This window comes from Neomonachus schauinslandi, chromosome 2 (assembly GCF_002201575.2).
Source record: "Neomonachus schauinslandi chromosome 2, ASM220157v2, whole genome shotgun sequence".
NCBI classification, from domain to species: Eukaryota; Metazoa; Chordata; class Mammalia; order Carnivora; family Phocidae; genus Neomonachus; species Neomonachus schauinslandi.
Window position 1 is genome coordinate 101,195,100 of NC_058404.1, and position 12,468 is coordinate 101,207,567.

The 12,468-nt window shown below is 34.6% G+C and overlaps 1 protein-coding gene across 1 annotated transcript in view; it reads right to left on the reverse strand.

Moving 5' to 3' along the window:
- The window catches only part of KIAA1109 (KIAA1109 ortholog), a 205,648-nt gene that overhangs the window by 96,971 nt on the left and 96,209 nt on the right, over positions 1-12,468 (reverse strand). The window contains exons 35-42 of the mRNA XM_044912884.1: positions 11,348-11,545; positions 10,208-10,419; positions 6,625-6,776; positions 6,020-6,170; positions 5,703-5,855; positions 4,464-4,704; positions 3,141-3,283; positions 374-593 (exon numbers count right to left, since the gene is read on the reverse strand). Of these exons, the coding sequence (XP_044768819.1) occupies positions 374-593; positions 3,141-3,283; positions 4,464-4,704; positions 5,703-5,855; positions 6,020-6,170; positions 6,625-6,776; positions 10,208-10,419; positions 11,348-11,545 (1,470 nt within the window). The remainder of the gene's footprint in view (positions 1-373; positions 594-3,140; positions 3,284-4,463; positions 4,705-5,702; positions 5,856-6,019; positions 6,171-6,624; positions 6,777-10,207; positions 10,420-11,347; positions 11,546-12,468) is intronic.

Genomic DNA, 12,468 nt, shown 5'->3' on the forward strand with positions numbered 1-12,468 from the left:
CTGTCTTTTGCAGATGTTTTCAAAATCACTGCATGATGCTGGTATTTGGATATTAAGGCACTAATAAACAACTTCTTTTTAATATAACAAGAAGAAATTCACTGTTGGATGGCTTAGACATCATCTCATACCATGACTAGGCTGGTAGTAATATCAAATGCTGCAATTTAGAAATGCAAACTAAGGGCATGAAGATACCAACAAGTTACAAACAGAACAGTTTCCCAAACTACTTTTTCAAAGATAAGGTGTAATACATAGATTAGTTATGCAACCGAAGTATAAAGCAAAATAAACTTAAGTCCTATTTGTTTGTTTGTTTTTTAATTCTCACATAGAAGTAAACTTATAATTGTCAAAACCAAGGAAGTACCCGTTCTCGTTAGGGAGCTGCTTTTTATAGCTGCACTGCTTCTCTGAGGAGTCCCTTCTAAGAGGTTGTGCAAGCTTGGGAAGCTTCCAGTCAGGTAGCTGAGTAGGCTCTCCTTCCTTGGACTCTCCTTAACTGGCATCCCAGCACGTCCAACATGCACTGGAGAATCGGTGGCAGTGTCTCCACTGGTATAGCTCAAAGAATGATATGGGTGAATACCCTACAAAAGGAACAACACAGGGCTCTTTCTCATGCATATAAAAATGACTGCTAATAACTAACACTACTAGTACTGTTGCTATTACTGTTAATTACTATTCACATTAATACCAAAACAGATTGTGCCTACTAGGATTGTGGTGAATCCCAAATGTACACAAAAATGTTTTAAAACTTTACAGTACAATACCAAGGACAGCCTTTATCATTCACTTATTTTAATAATGAATTATTAATTCCCTTTGAAATCTGAAGAGTGTGTCTGGTGGCAAGATTTCAATCTCAATATTCTTAATACTATACTACTCTTGTTGGTACCCTGATAATGAAAATCTATAAGAGCTTCTCTGTAGAGTTCTAATATGCCAAAAACAATTTCCAGCAATTCTCTGAGGAAAATTAAAAAATTACAGAATTGCCCATCTCTATCTGTTCTGTCACATCTAAGCTTAGAATTTCAGATCAGTTTAAAATAGTATAAGAAAAGACTATACAGACAGAAAGATCCTGAAAAGAAGAGATCTGAAACAAAGTGGTGCAATTCAATTTTTTGGAGGACTTTTATAATTCATAAACAAAGGAATGTTGGTAGGGATAGGAAAAACCATTGAACGGGAAAAAAATCTGAGACTGATTAAGGATGTGAGAATTTAAAAGTACCCTGGCTTCAAACTATACTATAGAAGTAGAACAAGCCTAATAGCTCAAACTTTTAAAAAATGTATATTAAACTATCTTTGAATGTTTTAATTAAGAGCAATACTTATACAGAATAAAAACTTTAAAAGCACAAAGACAATTCAATAAATCGTATCCCCTGAGCTCGCCTACTAGATCCCTTCCCCTAGAAGTACTCTTTACTTTTCTTATCTCTTCTCCTTAAATAATTTATAACTATATAAGCACATGTACATATTTGTCCTTTTTTAACAAACAGATACATATTGTTTTATATCTTGTTTTTACTTTAATCCAGGCACTCTGGTAACCATTCCATATCCACTTAGAGATCTACATTTTTCTGAAGTTTTTATGGTATGCATCTCTGTAACAGGGTACACTAGTTTACTAGTCCTCAAATAGTCATTTATGTTGCTTCCATTATTTTCCTATTACAAATAGTGTTGTCTCTTAGCATTTATGAGCATTCATTTCTTTAGAATGAATTCCTGGACATGAATATACTGGGTGAAAGAATATTACATTTTAAATTTTGATACAAATTGGTCTTCAAAGAGTTTGTGCCAATTTTCTTTTTTTTTTTTTTAAAGATCTTATTTATTTATTCATGAGCGATAGAGAGAGAGAGGCAGAGGCAGAGGCAGAGGGAGAAGCAGGCTCCCGCGGAGCAGGGAGCCCGATGCGGGACTCGATCCCAGGACCCTGGGATCATGACCTGAGCTGAAGGCAGACGCTTAACCGACTGAGCCACCCAGGCGTCCCGGAGTTTGTGCTGTAGGAGAGTGTCTGTTTTTCCTTACCTTCACCAACATACACCATTCAAATGTTAGTGTTTTCAATCTGATTCGTGAAAATGGAAATCTCATTTTTTTTTAAATGAAGCTGATTTTTTTAAAATTTTATTTATTATGTTATGTTAGTCACCATACAATATATCATTACTTTTTAATGCAGTGATCCATGATTCATTGTTTTCGTATAACACCCAGTGCTCCATGAAATCTCATTTTAACTTACATTTCTTTAATTATAAGAGGATACATTTTCATATTTGTGTGTGTATTTCTCTGTGAACTGCCCATTAACCGATTCTCTATTTGATTGTGTTCTTTTTCTTAGTGATTAGAAAAAAGATCCTCACATATGAGGAAATTAGCCCTTTGTCATATGTCTTTCTATTTTGTTTATAATACATTATTTTTTCTGTGTAGAAATCTTATATTTTAATATGGTAAAATTATCAGTCATTTACCTTATGGATTCTGAGTATTAATGTAAGTCTATACCCAAACTTTCAAAGAAAGTTAAAATACTAATTGTCTGTCATTTTCATTGCTCAGAAAATGAAACTAACAAAACATGAATAACCCACGACAACAACAAATAACTTACATGCTTATTACATGTGGGTATTGTTCTAAGCATTTTTCATGTATTAACAGTTATTTCTTAACATCCATATTCTGGGAAAAGTTACTATTGTAATCTCAATCTTACAGATAAGGAAACTGACACACGGTACAGTTAAAAATTTGTTCAGTCACAAAACAACTAAGTGGCAGAGGCAGAATTGAAACCAAGGCTGTCTGGCTCCCAAGGTAGTATTCAACCACCCTGCTATATACATGTCTTACCAAGCACTGGTTAAATTTCTTAAAACAGTGTAATTAAAATCATAAAATAGCCTAACTCAAACTGTTTATGTTGCTAATCATGTTCATGTCAACTCAATTATTAAATTATTAATTCTTGAATATAAAATACTATTTGAATATTTAAATTTAAACACCTAATGTTTGAATTTGAGATATCAGAAATATAGGTCTTCTCTGGAAGTCTACTCTAACCAGAAACAGCAGTAATGTACCTTTATCTTTAATGCAGAGTCACTGTGGGTATGAGTCTTAGAAAGTTTCCTCATTATCTCAGCTCCAGTTACAGGTCCAGAGCTACCAGGTGGAGGACGGTTGGCTGTTCCTTCTAGTAGCATTGTGTGTTCGCTGACTGTGGCTGAAACAGTTCAAAAGAGTAAGTGGGCTATAGATTATCATTTTCTTGAAACATCAATACCAGTGTTCCTGGTGGTGTAACTACCACTCAACTTTACATATGCCTTCAGTAAACAAATTAAATTAATTAAATTTCCTTGAAATTAATTGTGGAATCTGCTATATTATTATTTTTTGTGTTTCTTTTACTCTCCCAACCCCAATCTTCTCACTCAGTCTCAAGAAAGGAACAAATAGCTTGTATTCAGTTCCTCCACAACCCAGCCAAAGGGTTTACAGAGAAAAAAACCAACTAGGCTCAAAGTACAGAATTTTCAGTTTAACCCAAGAATTTGCAGTTAATTAGAAGGGAGCCAACATGGGGCTTGGTATTACAACCCTGGGATCAGGACCTGAGCCGAAATCGAGTTGGATGCTTAACCAACTGAACTACCCAGGCACCCTTCCTCATAGCATATTCACTTTTAAGTATAAACTTTTTTTTTTTAAAAGACAATAAAAAAAGCTGGGTAAAGTATTATATATCAATGTTCTGAAAGCTCTAATTTTAAGGCTACCGTCCTTTTTCATGGTACTTTTAACATTTTCCAAAATACCATAATTCAATATTATTGAATATTACATGTTGTGATAACAAAAGTTTACCCAGAAAAAGCATTAAAATGTGCACATATATTTTTGAAATGCATATCTACTGTCTGTGTTCTGGCACAGTCATGTTGCTGACAGAATTGTATGCTGAATGCACGACTCTAAACATTACATAAATGCAAAATCAACCAGGCACCAGATAAAATTCAAAGACTCCTTTTAAGTGGCATAGGAAAGATGATGAACAAATATGAATATGAATTTTATTTTTTTCAAATGTGAATTTTAAAAGGAAGTTAACATGCTTCATTCAAATATTCTAGCTATGCAAAGATGTCTGTTATCGTATGCGATAGATTAGAAGTCTATCATATTTCATGAAATTAAATGTAAAAACCAAAAGTCAGTATAAAGATTACAACATTATTATCATTTATTTGGACTAATACAAATCATACTTGTATAACTAAGCCATAACAGTTTCAAGTTTTGGACACAAATGATTAAAATTATCACATATTCATATCACATTATCACATATATATGTTACCAATATCTGGCTATATTTGACTAAAATATTTACAAATTACCTGCATCAAATTCAAATTCTGCTCCATCAGCACTGGTGTCACTTTGAAGACCACCTCCATTGTCTAGCCCAAGTCCGTCTTCATGTTCATGGTCCACAGCTGATTGAGGTTTCAGCGGCTGAGCTGGTCTGTGTAAGCTAACTCCTTTAAAGGCTGGTGTCACCACAATAAACTTCATCCACTGCCTTGCCAATGCAACTAAACCTTTCTTTAATGTTACCAAAGCAGGAAGTCCATCACTCTGTAACAACAATGATGTAATAATGTTACCATTTAAATGCTTTGCATACATTTATTCATTTAAATCTCATAACCCCCATTTAGAGATGAAGAAACTAGAATTATGTGTTATAATTTGTCCAAGGTCACAAAAGAGTATTTCAGGCTGACAACAGAACTCAATCTCTAAACACAACATTGCATCTTTCTGTCACAAACAATGCAGTACCAGGTGAATAAGAGGCTAAACATGGGGTGCAAGATTGGGATTCTCCTTAAGAAGCATTCAATCCACTTTACCTTTTTTGAAATCAAATGTATTTTGAGCTACCTGGAATAGTCATTAAACAAACAGGAAATGAAATTACTCCCTTCAAAGATTAAGTAACTACCACTATTTTAACATTTTAACTAAGACACTTTTTTCCTAATTCTCCTACCTCTTCCTTTCCCTCCTCTGCATTCTGTATAGCTTTATTCACCTTCTCTTCACCCCCTTCCCCTTTAATTTTGGTGTTCTTCAGATATCCATTCTTGACCAGTTTCTCCCTCAACATACCATCATTCCTAGAAGTCTCATCCATATCCACAGCTTCCAACACCTTCATGTTGGCAATTCCCAAATCACTTATCTGAGCCCACTGCTGTCTATAAGCCTGTATTTTTAACCATATTTCTCCTTTGGACTTCCCATCTGCATCTCAAACCCTGTAGGCCAATGTATGAGTCCTCAAAAGGACAGAGGTTTCCCTTTTTTTTTTTTTTTTTAAAGATTTATTTATTTATTTTAGAAAGAGAGAGAGAGAGATTGGGAACATGAGCAGGGAGAGGAACAGTGAGAGGGGGGATGAAAATATCCCAAGCAGACTCCGCTTGGAGCCCAAAACAGGGCTTGATCTCACAACCCTGAGATCATGACCTGAGCCGAAACCAAGAGTCGGATGCTTAACTGACTGAGTGACCCCGGCACCCCAAGAATAGAGGCTTCTTTAAAGCTAACATATGGTTTCAGTAACTCACCATTGTAGCATCATCAATGATGGAGTAATTTGCCTGGTGCAGGTAGTGATGTAGTATATTGCACAGTAAACATGAAGGATTTTCTTGGAGAAAACGGGCAACTTTAGTAAGTCTGTTGTATTTACTTCTTAAGGGAAAATGTACACTTTTATTCTGAAACAAAGCAAAAACAACAGATTTAGAGTGATGTATCAAAGACACTGCAAGTAGAAGATATCCAGTAATCAAGAACTTGCAGGTCTGATGTTTTCCAACAATGATGAACAATTAGAGATCATGTTCAATAATAAGATACCTTGTATTGTTGATAGACATACCTCTAATGCTTCTGTCATTATACATCCCATAACAGCACAAATTCTCAAGGTGCCCTCAGTTTCTAATTTGTTTAAGGATGATTTGAGTTGATCAATGGGAACAAGCCATGCACCAACAGCTGGAGTTGCAGTGCTTAAAAGGTTCAGCTGCCTTTGAAAATTTAAAAAAAAGAAATTATAAGAACAACTGTCAAGATTTGTATTTCAAACAATCTCCCATACCTACTGTACTTAGTGGCTATTTTACTTAGGCAAAATTACTTTTCATTTTGGCTACCAGATAAATTATGAACATATAAGTAGAAAATGTGAAGAATAGATAATAGAAATGAAGAAAACATATTAAAACCTATTAGAGGTGAGAGTAAGAAGTTCATGGTGGCATGACATATAATAGTAAAACTAAAGCCTTAGGAAAGAAAAAGGGTCAAACAAGATAAGAATAATGTCTACAGAAAGCATAAAGTAGGAAAGATGGTAAGAAGGTGGCAACCCTAATGCTAGATAGACCAGAAAAATAATTTAAAAAAATAACTGAAAGAGTTGTATGTTAGTTAAAATGAAGAAAAATCAAGGAATAGTACTACATGTTTAAAACTTTTTACCTAGAAAATGCATGTGTAGGAGATCTCACATTGGTGGGAGCTGCAAAACTAAACCAAATTTCCTTGATGGTCAACTTCATGCTACATGAATCTGGAGGTGGAGGCATCAGAGGTAAATCTTTTTTCAAATCATCAGATTCAACTCCTTCATCCTACATAAAATCAAAAACCAAAAACTTATAATGTATAGCTGCTTAAAACCATTAGTGCCAAGGTAAATGTTTTAAGCACAAAACCTTCCCATCAAATCAAGTTCTACAGATGACACCTTTATATAAAACAGGTAACATAAACCTTGCTCAGCCTAACCCTAATTCTGAGAAATACCTATAGATCCTTGAAGCTCTAAGGAGCATAGTCTGAAAAACCACTACATTGTAGTAAGCCATAAATCACTGATCTTAGAACTGAATGTTTCTCCTGATCACTTCATTCAATTACATTTGTTTAGGGATGTTTAAGTGTTATTTTTTCCAGATGAAAAAAGTGAGAGAAAGAGGTTTGGTGACTTGTCGAAGGTCATACAACTATTAAGGAGAATGAGTGAGAGAATCAAAGTCTTCTGCTTCCTACTACAATGTTTTCCATTCCATTTTTTTGTTTTGTTTTCCATTCCATTTTAACAACATATTTCAAATTTCCAAAAACAAGTGCCATAAAAATACTAGTGTAGTCCATGTTCAAATAAATAACACTCTACAATAAAAAAATTCTTAGTTATCTTATATGCTAGCAATCTGAATCAATGTTAAGAAATAATAATTTTTTTAAATGTATAATCACCACTCTTTAGAATGCAGGGAGGTAAGCATAATATTAAAGAAACAAACAAAAAAGTCTACTGCCTGTTATGTCTCCTCACAGCTCTCTAATTCACTTTTAGTTATTACGGGTCAAGATGAAGAAGACTGTCATTTTCTTGTGGTATAATTAAGGAATGAAGAATATCCACAAAATAGCTTTGAATCCTAAGTGCTACAAAACAATGTGACTATAGGCAATAGTAATTTTAAAGTTAGAAATGCTAGATATATAAGTCCACATTCCTTATCTGCAGCTCTAAAACTCGTAACATTCTGAGAAATCTAAATATTTTTGTGTAAATATGGCATCAAAACCTGATCTGAATTTGATGAGAGGCTATTTATCCCACTTGGAATTTTTATGAATGTTGTGCTGTAAAAGTATTTAAATATTTCAAGATGGAATGCTGTCTCAGATTCCACTAGGAGTTTATGTAACATATAAAACACACGCCATATTACCTTTCTGTTAAAGGAAAAAAAAATCTGAATTCTCAAATACATCTGACCTGTGGGTTTCAGACAAGGCTGTGAGCTAGGCACTAAGGTATACAAAAGATAGAGAAGACAGTCTTCAAGAACTCAAAATTTTAAAAAGGGAAGGAGGCTTACAGATAATAAGCAACTAATTATAATAGTATGTGAAGCAAAGCAATAATAAAGTTGGATTTAGGTTGACTAAATTTTTGGTACCTATGGCATGTGTAAATGATGATAGCTAAAAGGTGACTGCATACAATTCTGGAGCTCAACTGAAAGGTTGGTGCTAAAAGCATAACCGATGGGAAAGAGTTAGTGTCATCAAATTATGGAGCAGGACTAGAAAATGAAATAAATCAGGGAGTGGACACACAGCAAAAAAAAAAAAAAAGAAAAGTAGCCAAGAACAGAACATGGGAAGAACACCCACATTTAGGGACAAAGAACTGAATGAGGATATGGACCAGGAAGAGTTACAGAACCCAAAGAAAGCAATGTTACAAAATTTAGGGACATTCAGCAAAGAGACAAGGATCAGAGGGACCAAGGAAGACATCTGAGCTTTTTTTTTTTTTTTTGAAGATTTTATTTATTTATTTGACAGAGAGAGACACAGTGAGAGAGGGAACACAAGCAGGGGGAGTAGGAGAGGGAGAAGCAGACTTCCAGCGGAGCAGGGATCCCGATGCAGGGCTCGATCCCAGGACCCTGGGACCATGACCCGAGCTGAAGGCAGATGCTTAATGACTGAGCAGACTGGGTACCCAGATATCTGAGCTTCTATCAAGTGTTTCAGTGGGATAGAGGAGAAAGAAAGAACAGCTGGGCTCTTCCCAGCTCTTTTGTCCAGTGAGTAGCTATTATATTTTTTAATTTCCTTAATTAAAGTGCTAATCCCCAACCACCACTCAAATACATCCAAAGACCTCACAAGAAAACTGTGATTAAACTCTTGAACTATGCATCAAATCAAAATAAATATTTCAAAAAATAAATTACCAGAAACCTGGGGTTCAGAGGTGATTATGCCAATGAATGGTGGATATCTGTGACATTTCTTTTTTTTAAAAAGAAAAGATTTTATTTATTTATTTATTTATTTATTTACTTATTTGACAGAGCTATATAGAGACAGCACAAGTAGGCAGAGAGGCAGGCAGAGGGAGAGGGAGAAGCAGGGTCTCTCTCCGCTGAGCAGGGAGCCCAACGTGGGGCTCAATCCCAGGACCCTGGGATCATGACCTGAGCTGAAGGCAGCCACTTAACCTACCGAGCTACCCAGGCCCCCGTATCCATGACATTTCTTAATTAAAAGGTGGTTTCTTTTCTCTTCAATTGGTCTAATTTCCAAATGATCAGAAGTATATGTACATATGTGTTTAAAAACAACATTTACCAAGTTCTTTTTTTTTTTTTTTAAAGATTTTATTTATTTATTTGAGAGAGAGAGTGAGAGAGAGAGAGAGAGCACAAGAGGGGGGAGCGGGAGAGGGAGAAGCAGGCTCCCCGCCGAGCAGGGAGCCCGATGCGGGACTCGATCCAGGGACTCCAGGATCATGACCTGAGCCGAAGGCAGTCGCTTAACCAACTGAGCCACCCAGGCGCCCAACATTTACCAAGTTCTTACTATGTGCTAGACACTGAGTTAAGCCTTTTATATGTATTATCTCCTTCAGTCTTCACAAGTCTAGGAGGTCAGTATCCTTACAATACTATTATAGACGAAGAAGCTTCGAAAAGGAAAAAACTTGCACCCATCAGTTAGTGGTATAACTCTTCCATAACCTAAAATTTTTAATATTTTTATTATTGCTATTATTAATCATTGTGACAGTCTACCATAATAAAAATAATAAATGAGTTGCACATAAGGTATTCTTCAGGACTCTAGCTGAAATGGGTGGATATTGACAAAAATATTTAGAACTTACATGAAATACTACCAGTGACAAAACTAAGTATTTCCATGAACTCTGCTAAAATCCTTGAAATAACATCAAAACAATGCCTACTTTTCTGAAATTCTATTTATTCATTAATTCAACAAATATTATTAAGTGCCCAATATAAGCCAGGCATTAAACAAGGTACTATGATAGATATAAATATATCTATGGTATGGTACCTATGCTTCAGAAATTATATTCTAGTAGTAGTATAATCACCAAAATATCTTGACTGCAATTTAAGCAAAATTCCAAATATTGAAAGAAGCAAATATACTCCAGAAATTAATTTTGAAATGGGTATGTAGTTTTGTTATTTTTTCAAAGCACTATTATTATTAAAAATTCACCAACTTGTTCATCTGAAACAGAATTTCCATTTAAGTCTGAAGAAGGGCTCATTCGATCACAGGGAAGATTATCATCAGAGACATCAGTATTATAGCCACTGCCAGTTGGAGAATCAGAAGAATTATTGGATGTCAGCACTCCACCTCTTTCTGTGACACTAGCTTTACCCATAATTCCAAAAGTATTATATAAAACAGCACCAGACTGTCTTCCTCCTATAAGAATGAAAGAATATACTTATTAAAAACAGTGGGTATCTCAACATTATACTCTACAGTACCCATAAAGACAAAAAAATAAAAATAAAAATTCATAAAGATATTTTTTTCTCATCAAAACTTTGCCCTTAACTGTAAAAGTCATGTAAGACTGGATTATCAGGTAAAGAACTACAGGCATACTCGATTACTATTATATATATATATGACTAACGTAGAAGTCTTATATATAACTCAGCCTTCCTTTTTTATATATATTACTCAGTAATGTAAAAGAAAACTGTATATAACTGTAAGTTATATAACTAAAAGTCAGTCTGTCACTGAATAAAGGATTTATAGTATTTTCATCCTGCAAGGCTCTACTAATCAAAAATCCAGTTTCCAAAAATCAAACTTTCAAAAGCTGGTGGCTCTACATTTTATTCAAAATTTTTTTTCTGAACCACAGATTTTTTTGTTCAAACAATGATTTTTTTTGTATTTCTACATGCTCTGTTAGTTTTGAATCACACATTGCAGGGGAAGTCCCACTTACACAATTGGGATGGGGCACCCACCCTGGTAAAAAATCTCAGGTCCCAACTTTCTGCTTAAATATGCTGATTCGGGGCGCCTGGGTGGCTCAGTTGGTTAAGCGACTGCCTTCGGCTCAGGTCATGATCCTGGAGTCCCGGGATCGAGTCCCGCATCAGGCTCCCTGCTCGGCAGGGAGTCTGCTTCTCCCTCTGACCCTCCTGACCCTCCCCCCTCTCATGTGCTCTCTCTCTCATTCTCTCTCTCTCAAATAAATAAATAAAATCTTTAAAAAAAATAAATAAATATGCTGATTCAGGTTATTAAAAGTCACAATTGTTCAAAACATTTCAGCAATGTGGGGCCAATTTGTACCTCACTTAAGCAGAAATGAAAACAAAATGCTTACCTTTTATGGTTAAATTTTCAAGTCCACATTCAAACATTATCCAACCCCATTTTTCTTGGCTGGGACCTATTCGAGTTACATCTGGAACAGCTTGCTGATCAGTTTCATCCACAAAAGTAAACTCATCCAACTCTTCCAGAGTAAATAAAACTTTGGACTTCTCAAAAGGAATAGCAGTGATGGCACAGGTACCAATATCTATTATCAAAAGAGAACAAAATGACCATTTTTAAACAGAGAGGTTTTTATTAAAAAACAAAACAAAACAAAACCAAGAAAGTAAACATTTGGCACAGTGTCTGTCTTAAAACGGTATCTTAATACTCTGTCAAAAAGAAAGATAAATGAACCAACCAACTTCTAAAATAATGTCTAATGTCCTACAATTTAAAAAATGCCAGAATCACACTGAAGTAAAAGGGAGAAAAAAAGATTCCATAATTAAGAAATAATTGCTCAGAGGCAGAATGAATTCATTTCTGAAAGATTATAGGGTACTCTAAAAATCTATTAAAAAAAGCTCCTGAATAATTCAACTTCATGGTAAACAATTTTTAAATACTTTCTCATCATCTTACAAAATAAGAAATCATTTTAATTAATTACCCAGCTACAGGAAAAACATTAGAAAATAGAAAAATTATAGCTTTTACTAAAGGACTGCTTTCTAATACATTTTATATAATTACAATTCATAACAGACATTGCCATAATTCCACCACTTACAATATGCAGTATGGAAACTAACATCCTGCATGTCTGGCAAAGGTTTGTATTTTATTTACTTTTTTTCATTTCTTTCTCTGATTACAGCTAGTAAATACAGAAAAGCAAAAAAAAAAAAAAAAAAAAAGATTTAAAAAAAAGACATGTAAATTTACCACCCAGAGATAACTTGTTTACATTCAAATTAAATTTCCTTCTAGCTTTTTAGAGATTATTTTACGAACCAACCAGCTTTGGTGCCCATATTTCAAGTGACAGTAAATCATTATAATTTCCTGAGGGCATTAAAAATTCTTCAAAGATATTATTATAATAGTTATATAATACTCCATCATATGAAAATACTGTGTTTCACATTTATGGTTAGAAAATCTTCCTGTGGGCGCCTGGGTGGC